General features: G+C 38.8%; 1 protein-coding gene across 1 annotated transcript in view; it reads left to right on the top strand.

Moving 5' to 3' along the window:
• The window catches only part of XRN2 (5'-3' exoribonuclease 2), a 77,874-nt gene that overhangs the window by 57,801 nt on the left and 5,388 nt on the right, over positions 1-14,685 (top strand). The window contains exons 27-28 of the mRNA XM_061210076.1: positions 1,703-1,830; positions 12,255-12,318. Coding sequence (XP_061066059.1) covers positions 1,703-1,830; positions 12,255-12,318 — 192 coding nt within the window. The remainder of the gene's footprint in view (positions 1-1,702; positions 1,831-12,254; positions 12,319-14,685) is intronic.

The following is a 14,685-nucleotide window of genomic DNA, read 5'->3' as shown; positions in this document are numbered from 1 at the left end:
TCTGCTTTTCTTCGTTTTTTAAAATTCACTTCTGTTTCTTTGGTCTATATATTGCTTTATGTGTTGCTTGAGAATTCCGTTATTTTCTCTTAAGAGATTTTGCTGTCTAGAAGACCGTTATTTCAAAAGAAAAAAACGTGCTCTTCACCCTCAAGAAAGTTCTGGCCGAGTTCATGTCCGGGTGTCCCCAGTACCTCTGTGCAGAGCTATCAGCTCCTGGGCTTGTACCCAAGCACTGATGTCTCCGTGCTGCCTTAATGTGTTTCCTGGCCTGTTAGTCAGGTTGAGTCTCTTTTAAGATGTCTGCTGGCCATTTGTATCTCCTCTGCTGTGAATTTCTGATTTTTATCCTCTGCCCTTATTAGCTATCAAATTGTCTTTTTCCTAGTTATGGAGACAACCGTATATAAAAGAGGGGGCTTTGAAACAGTAACACGTAAAGCTGGGATAAAAAGAGCAATGTGCTGGGGTAAATATTAATGAGTTATCATCTATGAATTAATGATGGTAACTCATAAATAGATATTTCCAATTCATAGGAAAACCTTAAGATTCAAAATGGGATTTAGGCAGTAGGTTACCATCAGCAGCATGTACTTTATACAGTGGCTAGTAAGGGACAGTGGGATCATGGGCTTTGGATCCTAAACGCCTGGATCAGATGCCTTGTCTACCACTTGATACGTTTGTTCACGTTACTGAACCGCCCTGTGCCTCCATTTCCTGTGTGTAAAATGGGAATCATAATCACACCTACTTAACTCATGAAGTTGTTGTGGGGATTAACTGCTTAGGATAGTTTCTATTGTGGTTGTTTGGTCGTCTTCATTCTTAATAGTAAAAGAAATGCAAATCTAAAATATTCTTAAGATTTCTTTTTTGCATTATTTCAGCCATTTTGGAAAGCAACATAGAAATACCTCTAAATAGAGTTTCAAGTTCTGAAGGTACTCTGAACTTTTGATCCAGATTCCTGCTTATTGGAATTTATCCTGAGAAGATATTTTAGAGGAGCCTAGTTATATGCCCAGATCTCTCTAGGCATTGTTGTCTATACTACTGGTACTAAATGGTGGACTAGTTTAGTAAAATATGAGATATCAACATGTAAATATTCTATAGGTATAGATGTTAACACCTAGGAAGACTATGAAAGATATAGGGAAATGTTTGATATATCAATAGTAAACTGAAAATAGTAAGATATAGAGTAGTAGTATATACAGTTGACGCTTGAACATCTCTGGGGTTAGGGGCACTGACCCTCTGAGCAGTCGAAAATCCTCAACCGTGGATTGTATAGGACTCTAGTATTTACTATTGAAAACAATCCACCTATAAGTCGACCTGCACAGTTCAAACCCACGTTGTTCAAGGGTCAACTGCATAGTGATAGCAACAGCATGGGTCTTTGAGGACAAAACTAAATATAATGCAAAAAAAGAGAAATAGACTCAAATTATTTTTTGCATAAAGTAATTAATAAATATTTACATGATTATTAAAAATCTTTGGTGTGATAAGTGAATATTTGCTGTCACCATTATCAGGTACTGTTTTGAACTTTGTCCATTATAAATCTTTTAAATTTGCATTGTCTTAATCAGATCTAGTAGTAAAAAGACGGCTGCCAGCATTTATTTATTATGTGTTGGATATATGTCTATATAATTGTTTTGCTGGCTGGGGGGTCCTTTTATAGCCATGTTATGCCCAGAGGCTCTGGAACTGGCGTTTACAGCAATGCTGCACCACCACCTGCGACTTACCAGGGAAACTTGTACCGGCCACTGTTGAGAGGACAAGCCCAGATTCCAAAGCTTATGTCAAGTAAGTTTTCAGTAATGGATTATTTTACCTGCTAAATTAAGTACTGCAACAAAGGGTGGCTTCTGATCTTCATTGCTAAAAAGATTTATTATGTCAGTGCAGACATAGTGGACTTAAAAACCTAATGTTTAGAAGAATTATAAGAGAATACTTCATACAGACTTTCAGATATTTTTATCTGATCTGTATATAGTTAATTGAATAATATGAATTGGATTTCTTATTTTCATTTCTAAATCTGCTTCTGGGTGAACATATGCAGAAAAAGGTATGCGAAACAAGCTCCTGTTTATTCCATTAATACAGGTAATGGGGCAATTAAATCAGGTGCAGTAGACATGGAATTGGAATTACTTGAAAGACAACAGTATCTGTTTCTTAATTCAAATTGTATCTTAATAACTGCCTAACATAAAGACGGGCATTGCCTTAGGTAGAAATATGCCTTTAACCTTGTGGTTCTGTGAAGACTGTGGCCTTTCCTTGACCCCTTATAACTTGTTTTGTGGGCAGAAGTGAATCAGAAATGTTAACTGTGAAAGTGATTATATGGCATTTGGATTGCAGTGGAAATGGGAGAAAACAGTTGAGTGTTGGGCTTCACGGATTTTGTATTAATTTTAAACTGTATCCCCATTAACTGTTGTGTCTGAGCTCTGTGGCCGGGCTCATTTTCAGGGAAGTGTAGATCATGTGCCAAGTTCTGAGCCACTTTCTTTGTGAAGCCTGTGCTTCTGCGTTCCGCGTTGTCTGGTTGCTGCCCCACCAGCCAGCCCCTGCGTGGGGAGGAGGGAGACAGTGCGGCGAGATGCTAACATTTGTTAAATCCAAGTGTCATAGCATTTAAGTTTTTTTCTGAATGTTTCAAATAGTTCATAAAAATTAAATTTAGAAAAAACAGGAAGGGCCACTCTATTGCAGAGAACCCTCAGAACTCCTTTTAAACCAAAGTTACACCTGTCAAAGAAAGAACCAGATTAAAGTGAGGATTGTTGGGAAATATTTATGCTTTGTACTTAGTATTGTTTTCATGCTGATTTAGTTACAAAACCATTTTTAACCTGAAGCCCTGTAAGAAAGGAGTTCTGATGATCTCCTTCTCTCAGGGTCCTGTTTTCACTGTGTTCTGTCTGTCTGTGTGTCTCTCTGTGTGGCTTAATGACACTGAATGGCGCATTGTTAGACTCCACCATGAAATCTGTGGACTTCAGCGGTTTTATTCTATTTAGTGAAGGAAGCACAGAAGGGGCACAGGGTTTAATGGGCTTCTTGGAGATCTGCTCGGTACAGTAGTTCCCTCAGCTGCTTTCCCCTGAAAATTTAGCAAATAGCATTTCTGAGTATTTCCATTTGTAATGCATGCGGAATATGTATCAATATGTACCACATACAGCAGAAAAGTCTAATCACTTTGAAAGAGTTATCCGTGCCCTGAGATCTCACCAGTGAGCGGTGAGAGCATCTCCAGCTAATTGTTAAAGCCAGCTGTTTACTCACACATTCCTTATCAGTTCCTTTTTCCTTGTGGCTCTTTGCCATTTATTTCTATCTCTACTGGTATCAGAGCTTCCAAATACGGGGACAAAATGAGATGCAAGTGCTGGAACCAGGTATAATCTCTGTGGCTTAGTTTAGCCAGTATTTCTCAAGACCATGGTTGTGGGGAATTTCTGAGGTTGTTGCATTGAGTAGACTTTCCGAGGTGTGGCAAGAGGTTTGAGTAGCAAAGGTGAAAGCACGTGCTCTGTGTTAAGTGGCTTCCTTCCACCTCCTGTTTCCTAAGGCCCAGTTGCTGGCCTGCTGCCACCATAGTTTATCCAGATGGACATCTTACTTAAAACTTTGAAGTCTTTTTTTTTCACTAACTTAAATTGACTTATTTTTAATTTGTAAAGTATGTCAATACATTATGGGTTTGATGTGCTTGCTCTATTTTTTCAAATATACATCAAAATGAATACAACCACGAAGAGAACAAGCTTGTTCATGGACCCCCAGAAAATCATCTTCTGTACCACCTGTGATATGTACCACACTTTGGGAAGTATTGCCTAGATCAGTGGTGCTTAATCAGGGAATCATAGGCCATATGAGAATCTGTAAAAGTCATGGAGTCCCTTCCCAGAAAATCACTCGGTGTGGGATTCATATAAATCCAAGTACTGCATCCGAGGTCCCCTTCCACCCTGCAGGATCCTGCCCCAACAGTAAGAGAAAGAAGTCAGAAAGTTCTTTTATTTATCAAGGTCATACCAGAGGTAAAGAATTTCATACCCTTCGGGGCCTGCAATTCTAGAGTTCTTAGTTTGCCTTTTTTGGAAACAGACAACTCTTGTCAGCATCTGGGCATTTTATTTAAAATAGTGGGGTCCCCTCTTCCCTTTTATTACTTTGACTAACGCATCATTTGCTGTTTTATAGCACTTAATTAGATAAAATTTGTTTATACTTACAAAGAAGCTTTGATTAGAAACTTTGATTAGAATCTGTTCCACTTAGAATCTCTTTAATTACATTGTTAAAAAATAGGAAATATGCTTTGTAAAGTAGGGATTCACTTTGAGCAAGAAACAAGTGGCCCTCTCTGCCTGGTGACTTGTAAACATCGAGTCACCTGAGGATCAGTGCTGGGACTCTCATTGTACTTAACATATCTTTTCAAAGGGGGTGGGGATGGGAGGAGTGAAAAAGTTTATGGAAAAAAATCAACCAGGATGCGATATTTAAATTGAGCCAACAAAGGGGAATTTGGAATACTCCAGGCTGAGAGAAAATAATGAGCTTGAAGTACATTGCAAGTACTCAGGTGGTATTAAGCTTAGAATATAAAATTAGTCAGAGAGTATGCATTGGAACTGATTATGAAGGTAGGGAGGCTGATTTTTATTTTTTTAACTGATGTTTTAAATGTATGTTAACTGTAATACATGTTAGTTAAATAAAATATGGTGTATAATAGTAAAACATATTTTAAAAACCAGTAAATCCATGATCCTGAAATAAGCAGTGTTTCTTCTGTTAATTCTTCATATATGCAATTTTTGAAAATTCGGTTATTATACATGTGTTTTCACATATACTTTTTATTAAAATGTAACATACATAAAATGCCAAATCATAAATGTACAGTTTTATTTTTATGAAATGATCACAGTCATGTAACCACCACTCAGATCAAGAAACAGAAAGTTGGGACTTCCCTGGTGGCGCAGTGGTTAAGACTCCGCGCTCCCAATGCAGGGGGCCTGGGTTCGATCCGTGGTCTGGGAACTAGATCCCACATGCATGCCTCAACTAAGAGTTTGCATGCCACAACCGGGGAGCGGGCGAGCCGCAACTAAGGAGCCCGCTTGCCTCAACTAAGGAGCCTGCCTGCCGCAACTAAGATCCAACGCAACCAAATAAATTAATTAATTAAAAAGTTACTGGTGCCCTAGAAGCCCCCCATTGTGTCCTCCCCCAGGCACTGCCCCTGCCCATTAAAGGCAACCTGACTTCCATAGATTAGTTTTGTCTGTTTTTTTTTTTTTTTTAACGTAGTATCTAACAGTCTCTTAACACCGTTACCCTTTTTAAATTTGCCCTTTTTAGTTGGATGTTTTGCTTCTGAGATTTATCTGCCTGTCGCTGTAGCGAGAGTTCATTTGTTCTCATTGCTTCCTGTGTCCCTTTATGTGACTGACCGTCATTTATCTGTCCAGTTGGGATAGTGTGGAGTTGGTCCCCAGCTTGGGGGTGCTTGGAACGGACCGCTGTGAAGCTCTCCCATCATGGTGCATGTTGTAAACGCTTCTGGTGGGTCCATTCCCAGAACTGCAGGGTCAAGGCTGTGTGCACGGTCAGCTTTCGTGAGAAGTGCCAGACACGGCCCGGTTTACATCCCCGCAGCAGTGTGGGGGAGGTGCAGCTGCTCCCTGCTCTAACCAGCCCCTGGTGTTGTCAGCCTGTTCGCTTTTAGCCACTCTGTTGGACGGGTAGTGGAAGCTCACTCACGTTGAATTAGCCTCTTCTTGGTGACTTGGAGCAATTTTTCATGTTCATTGACTGCTTGGATATCTTTTTTGGTGATGTGCTTGTTTGGGTCTTTTGTCCATTTTTCTACAGGGTTGTCTACCTTTTTACTTTGTAGGCGTTCTTTTATAGTCTGGTTATGAGTTTGTTTGGGGGTTTTTTGTATTGGAAGTATCTTTTTCCACTTGAAAGCTTGCCTTTTCCTTTTAGTGTCATCTGATGAGCCAGCATTTGGGGAAAGTGGGTGAGGCGTGTGTGGGAACTCCTTGTGCTCTTGTAGCTTTTCTCTGGGTCTTGAATCATCACAATAAAAAATCGAGGACAAAGAAATTTGTAGATATTTCATGTATTTTGATGTTTTTGTAAGTAATATATTTTAAATGTCGTTTTCCAGTTGCTTGCTTGTATATATAAAGAGTTGATTTTTGAATATTGACTTTATCCGACAACTTCACTAAAATTTGTGTATTCTGAGAGTTTGTCTGTATGTTCTTTTGGATTTTTTCCCTACTCAGTCATGTCATCTGTGAGTTGTGACAGTTTTATATATTCATTTTCTAATCTTGATGTCTTTTGGTCTTTTTGTTTTATTGCACTGCCTGGGACCTCTAGTGTGAGTCAGTGTAAGTGGTGATGGTGGGCATCCTTGTTTCATTCCCAGTCTTAAGGGGAAAACTTGTAATATTTCACTATTAAATATGATATTTGCTATAGTTTTTTCATTTATAGAAGGAGTTTTCTTCTATTCCTTGTTTCTAGTGGGTATTGAATTTTATCAGATGCTTTTCCTCCATTTCTTGAGGTGGTAATGTTTGTTTGTTTTTTTCCTTCTGTTACATGGTGAATGTACACAGATTGATTTTTGACTGTTAAACTAACCTGGCATTACTGGAATAAGCCTAATTGTTTGTGATATATCAATTTTGTGTGTGTGTGTCAGCATAGTGTGGGTTATTTTTTCATCTCTGTGTTATGAAAGATTAGTTTATAGCTTTCTTCACACGTCTGGCCTCATAAAACAAGTTAGAAAGTGTTTCCTACATTTTTGTGCTCTAGTAAGGGTTACTGTGAGATTGTTGTCATGTCTTAATCCTTAGACTCACACAAACCACTGAATTCTTCTCTTTTTTTGGCAAGAGTTTTTAAAAACTTTTTAAAGCAAAAAAGTGTGCAGTTACAGCTCGTTTCTAGAACCACAACTTGGTTGTGGAAAGACTTGGTGGTGGTTCTGTTTAGGGAGAGATGGTGAAAGTCTGGACTGATCTGTGGCGAAGTGGATTCCAAGTGGAGAAGGTGGGAATGGAGGCACTAAAGGGCTGCGTAGTTGAACGTGCGAAGTGCGGGAGAGAGAAGATTCCAGATGAGGCTCCTTGTGCACTGAGGGCACCTGGGGGACTAGAGAGTTTGGAAGCACAGGAGGATGGAGGAAGATGGAAGAACATGATAGTTCTGATGTGTGTGGAGGTTGAAATGCCTGAAGACATTGATGCCATCTGCCTGGAGGTAGCGATAAGGATCTGATACCTGCTCAGGAGAGAGGAAATTGGGAATCATATCCGTATAAACCAGAAGTGTAAAAGTTTAAGCAGGATTGGGATAGGTTAAAGATTTCTAATTGCCCTTGGTTATACGAGAACCTAGAACAGCCTGGGGTTGTGAGATTGGACTTCCTAGAAGGCAACCATGTCATTTCACACAGTATTCCCTGATAACCTTTGTAAGAGATGTGTTGGAGAAATAATCGGCCTAATCTAGAATAGTTGTTGCATGGTAGTAAACTGGTCACAGTTGTATGATAAGCACAGACAAATGCTGCCAACTGTCAAGAATGGAAATTCCATGTTCTGGGATGTTTTCCCCAATACTCTTTACATGTGGCTCAACATAAGATTTGGTTTTTCTTTTCTTTTCTTTTTTTTTTTTTAGTTTACTGTCATTAAGATTTTTCTGGCATATTTATTTCATGGTCTCTTGTGACCTCTAGATTTCATATTTATGCAGACAGACCTAATCCTTGTGTATATGCCAGCCAGTCCGTCCATCCATCCGTTGATCCATCTGTCTATCCATTCATCTCTCTCTATGTATTTTCTGTTCTAATTTGTATCTGATCCCTTACGTTTACATTTATATTTACATATCTTTTTTGAATACAAAGTGTTTTAAGGTAGTATTACCCTTTTAAGAAGAGCAGTGATTCCGGGGCGGGGGGTTGTGGTGGGATGAATTGGGAGATTGGGATTGACATATATACACTAATATGTATAAAATAGATAACTAATAAGAACCTGTTGTATTAAAAAAAATAAAATGAAATTCAAAAAAAAATAAAATAAAAATGGATACAAACGAACTAACTTACAAAACAGAAAAAAAGTAATTATGGACTTTAAAAAAAAGGTCAGATGTCAAAAAGAATTATTTTCTAATGTTTAACTGTTTCCACATTCAATTACTAATAAAGTGAATGTGAAAATCGTATTAAAAGAAAAAAGAGCAGTGATTCCAGATGTTTTACCCAAGATCTTTTCTTATTTTCTCCCCATGAATCTGTGTTTGTCAAGATGCTTACTCCCGAAGTGCATGTGTTAATAAGTATGTTTATTTTTCCTTCCTGTCTTAATTGGGTGTGTGTAGTCACGTGAATTCTAAACTTTGGTAATATTGAAAGTAGTCTGCAGATCCCCAGTCTTGCCTTCTTGAGACCCTGAGCTTCTGAGCCTCCTGGTTGAGGAGGCAGCTCTCCTGGTCCTCCTGACATAAAATAACATGAAGAGTCACCTCAGCTGATAGCACAAGTGCACGTGAACCATGGAGCAGCATAGTGTGTCGGGGGGGTGGTCCTGGCTTTCCCTCCACCCCTTCATAGCCTTGTGACCTCAGGCAGGTTTTTGTCAGTACTCCCTTTCCTCATGTCTAAAATGGTACAGAGAACACCCATCTCACAAAATATCCACAGTAAGTGAGTTTAAGTTATTAAGTACTTGAAACAGTGCCTGGCACATAGTAGATACTGTGAAAGTATTCAGTGATAAAAGATAAGCATTCCTCTTTATAGAATTTTGAACTTTAAAATTTGTTTAGAAACAGTTTTAGTAAAATTGAGATCTAAACTGTTTAGTCAGTCTTTTAAAATATTTGTAGTATCAATATCATAGCTAGTTTTTCATGTGGTGCAGGGTTACATCAAGGAGAGCCATTGGTCATACTGCCAGCTCTGTTGAGTGTCTGCTGCAGGCATTTCTCACTGTCAGTCTTTGATTTGTCTTTGATGTGTCAGTTTTTGGCTGACGGGTGATTGTCCGGGTACTGGGAACTTGTCAGAGTCAAGTGCAGCCCCAAGTGCTCAACATGAATAAAGCGTTCGCTTCTGCAACCTGGAGAACGTGACATGTCACTTCTCTTCATTTCAGTCGGTAAACTTGTCAATTAGCTGCATTTGAAAAGTGATTTTTGATTAGTGCAATCACTAAACATGGAATCTTTTCCATGATTGCTGCGCTGATTAGGTAAATTGTCACTTGAGGAGCTATTGGTGAAGCCTTGGTTTCTGTGGCCGTAGAGCTCTAGAAAAGGGATACGTTTTTAAAGACCACAGGAAAAAATTAGCTGTCATTTTTTTTTTTCTCTCTCTTGCTTGTACCTTTGTGAAGTGCAATTCACTATCTCACATTTTTTTTTCTCCCTCTCAAATGGATCTTTTAGAGCCATACAAATGAATGATAATAAGTTTGTTTTACATTCTACTTCATTACTTCTCAGCCAGGAAATATTTCTGCTTTATGAACACTTAGGGGCCATATATATTGCTCAGAGCCACATGAAGAGATTTGTTTAAAGGTATCCTTGAAATTTGTCTTCTCATTCCTTTTTATTTTTCTTCTTGGGTTGAAAGCAAGAGATATTTTAAAGTCTTAACACAATTTGCTTAGGTTTTTAACAAAAAACTATAGTTTTTGCATGTGCTGAATTTGTGTGGGAAAAAAAAAAGTTGTCCTGGAGGTGAGAAATAGTGAAGGCAGCACCTGGCATACCAGAATTGGTGGGGTAGGAGCTCTGGCTGTTTTTCTAGACACTTACAGATATACAATCAGACTACTGAGAAGGGCTCCCCCTCTCCAAAAAAAACATTTACACTTAGTGAACATTACATTCCAATTCTACTTAGAAGTACCGGTGTGCTTAATCTAACACGCAGCGTATTTGGATCTGATGGTAAGGACTTGCCCTCCACCTAATACTGTTCCTGGGAGGAAATATACCAGCTTTTTCCCTGACTTTATATTTCATAAAACATTAGGATAAACATTTCTGAAGGCTTTTCTTAATGTAAATGTGTTTTTTATTACCTTCATTCAATTTCACATTTATTAGGGATCCTGTGTGGAAGCTTTTATTAGTACCATGCAGAGTGTGTTCTGTGATGACATCATATATAAGGAGACACCATGCAACCAGAGTCACGGAATTAAGTGTTTATGTTAAAAAGAGGCGTGTTTCCAGGGTGACCACAGTGATTCTGGGACATGTGAAGTACAGAGCTAGACAGGGGTCCAAATGAAATTTACTGTATTTCTTTTGACCTTTGCTATATTAGCTAATTTTGTATAGTAAGACACTAAAATATAATACTTCTGGGAACATTTTAACCAATTTTCACTGACCTAAGTTTTGTGCAGTATCTGAATAGTTATGGACTACAAGTTTAACAAAGTAATCATCAGGAAAAGTGGCCAAAATGTTGGTTTTACTTTCGGTAGATTGCTTTCTCGTAACTCATTGAAAATCGTATAGTGTATTTTAAGTTTCTCTATAGAAGTAAACTGCACAGGTGGTTTGCTGTCTTGTAAGAATTTCTGGTTTTACCTCCTCTGATTTAGATTTTCTGGTGGTGTACAGTCTTTATAGTGATTCAGAAGTTATTCTGGGCCTAGACTAGGGATCTTGGCCCTGTTTCCTGTGGATTGTGTGGCAATGAGCTTCCTGAGTTTCCATTCAGGTTCTGAATATCTAATGACCACCGAGAAACCTCCTCAGTATTGTTCTCAGTTTGACCGCTACTAATTTGGTTTTTAAGAGATAAAAGGGGGACTTAATGCAGATTGACTAGGGATGCCACCTTTCTTTCAGTTCAGAATGGAATTCTGCTTGGAAGTGATGGTGGTGAAGGCCTCGCGCGTGTGCTGATCGTTGTGTTGATCGTTGGGCCAGGGGCTGGGGTGGCTCCCCTGGGGTGGTTTGTCCATCTAGAAGGCTTTCTTTGGGCCAGTAGCTCGACTGTGTTGCTTCCAGAGCAGCAGCAGCTGGGTGTTTCATGCTGGAACCCTTGTGAGCAGCCAGGTGCCTTACTTGTTCCAGATTCTCTTTTGCAGGGGGTTTTAAAGCACAATTCCACTTTTCTTTTTTCTTTTCTCCCCCCACCCCACCCCCAAGTAAACCCAGATTGCATTTTTTTGGTTGGTAACCAGAGATAAGCTTTCATTTCTTCTTTCCTTTAAGAAAGTAATTTCGAAAAGCATGTTTCTAGTTTGTGTTTCCATTAAAATGTGAGCCTGAATACATTATGGTAAGCCTTGTTGTCCTTGGGCCTTGGGAGTCTGGAGGAGGTTGCTGTCCTCAGGCGGAGACCTCATTAGAGAACTCCTGGAACAGCTGCTTTAATTAGGTCACACTCAGACCCTGCCGGAAGGTGGCCGAGATGGCTGAGACTGGGGACTGGAATGGTGGTTGGTTGACACCAACCTGCCGACTGTGCTGGGGGTGCCCTTCATCCCATTTACACAGAGGACCAGCAGCCACTTAACTATTCCTTGTAATTCCTTCTATGTTCCCAGCTTAGCTTCTGTTAGGGGAAGAGGTTTGACTCTCAGAAACAATAGGGAAGTGGTCAGTCCCTTTATGAACATGTCTTCTGACCTGTTGGAGAGATTGTGTACTGTCTGCTTCATGTTAGCACAGCTAGGCAAGTCAGCGTTCTTTCCAGTTTACACGTTTCGGGGGCAAATTTTAGGATTTCTATTAAAGTTACTATTCGTTCAGTTTGTATTTACGGATAAAACCAAAATACTATCGTTCTGCACAGGGTTTAAAATATAAATGTAAAATATATGTATACCTTTACATACGTACGTACACAGATAGTGAGGGAGAGAGAAACGTGAGTTTAATGACCAAGGCTTCTAAAACTATGTTTTGTTATCAAAGGAGAAATAATTTAACAGACAGATTTACTGACGCTGTTGGTTTCATATCTTTTTACATTTCCAGGGTGTGTAATTATGATAGTTATTTAATTTATATTCAGTCTCAACTTTTTTCAAGAATTTTTAATTACAATATATGTGGGTAGCTGAATAGTGATTACTTTTCAAAAAACAAAAAATCTGTTCAACCCTTTCCTGTTTATCTTCCAGATATGAGGCCCCAGGATTCCTGGCGAGGTCCTCCTCCCCTTTTCCAGCAGCAAAGATTTGACAGGTAATATTAAAGCAAATATGACTTTTCAGTAACTTTTCACATCAGCATTTGAAGTTTGGGCTTTCTCTGTGGTATGAAATATACTTTCTTCCCTCTAAATAGTTTCTCTTGTGCCCTTTCTTTAGGAAAATAGATGGTTAACACGTTGAAGTAAAAGATTCATGCCTGTACACTTTCCTGCTTTTCTTGGTTCTTGGCCTTTATTTTATTGATGCTTTTGAGGTGCCCTGAAAAATGCAACACAGAGAGCTTAAAATTGTATTAGGTTTTGGTCAGGCTAAACAAATTTCTTTTTAGAAGTGTTGTGCAGCTTAATGAGGCATAACTAATGGGGTTCCACTTTTATCATTTCTGTGCTGGCAGCGCAGCGTCAGTACAGACCAACCATTGATTCTTGCTGCAAACCTCTTGAAGTCCTAATCAGCTTCTTTGGTACAACTTTTTCAGGGCTGACAGGCCTATTGTAGTGCAGTGTCACTGTAGGTCAGTAGTTATTAGTTGCCACTGAAAACAGTTTCTTTAACTACTTAAGACTGAACTGAATTAAATGCAGAAGGGACTCAGAAGAGGATTATGGGATCTGCAGTCTAATAAGTACCACGGACGAGGAAGAATGTGACATGGTTTAATAACAAGGGATGTTTGACATGTGTTCTTTCATTGATAAGTTGTGCTCTCCGAAGTCAGGTGGTCTCTGCATGACAAGGCAGCCAGGCGTGTTATGAATAATTATATTAACATCTGAAGAATAATTTTTTAAGGGCAGCTTTAAAGTCTGTCGTCTCATGCTGGTCTTGCCAGCACCAGTAAATGCTAAGACGAGTTTAAGCCCCCTCATAGCACGGCTTCCTTCTTTGCCTTCCCAGTTCTGATCTGTTTTGTTTGCCTCTCCTCTGCCGTTTTAGCAGTCTGAGCTGTTCACATCTGAAATGAATGAAGTGTTGTTATTTGAACAGGGTTATAACCTCTACCCCCTTTAAGAAAGGTCTTTGTTTAGAGACTCCAAAACCTCATTTCATTATTTTCTTCAAGAAGATAAAAGAAATTATGTTATTCAATTGTTTATTAATAGTATCAGCTACTTAGTGCAAGCTGCATTTTAATTTAAAATAACTGCTACTGCCTGTGTTTATGTTTTGTTTTCAGTATAAGTGCTCAAGGCACACGGTATGTACCACTTCAGCATCCTCAGAGTAGCACCATTGTCAAACAGATTAAACGAGTGAGGGGTAAATTTTTTCTAAATTACATATTATCATTCACACTGATCTCATTTTAATAACTGTCTTTCTCCATTACATTTGTCAAGTTTGATTTTAAGATTTGGTTTCTCCACTTTGTTGCTTGCTTTTTTCCCATATTATTATTAATCACCAGTATTATCATCTGCTTATGAAGTGCCAGCACTGTGCTAACATGCTTTTAGAAACATGAATTCACTTATTCCTCTTAGCGACCCTTTGAAGTGGATGTTGTTATTTTTACAGATGAGGAGACTGAGGCACACAGTTCAGTAGCTTATCTGAGGTCTCTCTTCCTCACCATCCTTTACTAAGAAACTTTTCACTCAAGCGAAACTCATCAGAAAACTGACTCTAAGCATCATATTCCATAATGCCACAGGGACTTCATAGAAGAAAAGGAGCCCCTTCCACTTCCAAGGCACCCTTTCTTCAGTCCTAAAGCTTTCCTTCCCTCTACACATTGTTTCCCTAAGATTATCACCTTGTGTCCTGACATCCATCGTTTATTTTTTGTTCTGCCCTAGCCAAGTTGGTATCTTCTGGACTGACTCTGTGAACCCAACAGATCTGGGACATATTTTGTGGATGTTTTTGGTTTAGTTTTAGTTGGAAACTAAAATCATGCTCTAAAGCAGAAGTTACGTGTGAGCATAATAGAATTCTTTCTTATGTCTTAAATCATGGTCATTTAAGAAACACACCATTTATTCATAAAGAAAACAAAGTTTGAATTCAGCCTCCTGAACTTCTCTATTAGCCAGCCTCTTAGCAAATACAGTACATCACTCGTTTCTATAGCACGTGTCAGTCTAACCTTTCTGACCTTACAAGACATAGAGGAGAAAATACAAACTCATAGTCACTTTGACTTTGCTGAGATGTCACAACTGGTAAGTAGAATTCTTCCTAGAACCAGGTTTTACTGATCATTAGTTCAGTACTTTTCCACTGCACAGTTTTGAGTGTTTGGTTGAAAACCCTATTAGAGAAGAAAATTTTGAGTGTACTTTTTTTTTTTTAAATAAACTACACTGTTTCTTGAATTAATTCCTACTTTGAAATGGTATATATAATTCATATATTCATTTCACTTAAAAATACACTGGGCGCATCCCTGCCCCCA

This window comes from Eubalaena glacialis, chromosome 13 (genome assembly GCF_028564815.1).
Source record: "Eubalaena glacialis isolate mEubGla1 chromosome 13, mEubGla1.1.hap2.+ XY, whole genome shotgun sequence".
Classification (NCBI taxonomy): domain Eukaryota; kingdom Metazoa; phylum Chordata; class Mammalia; order Artiodactyla; family Balaenidae; genus Eubalaena; species Eubalaena glacialis.
This window is presented reverse-complemented; position numbering and strand designations above follow the sequence as displayed.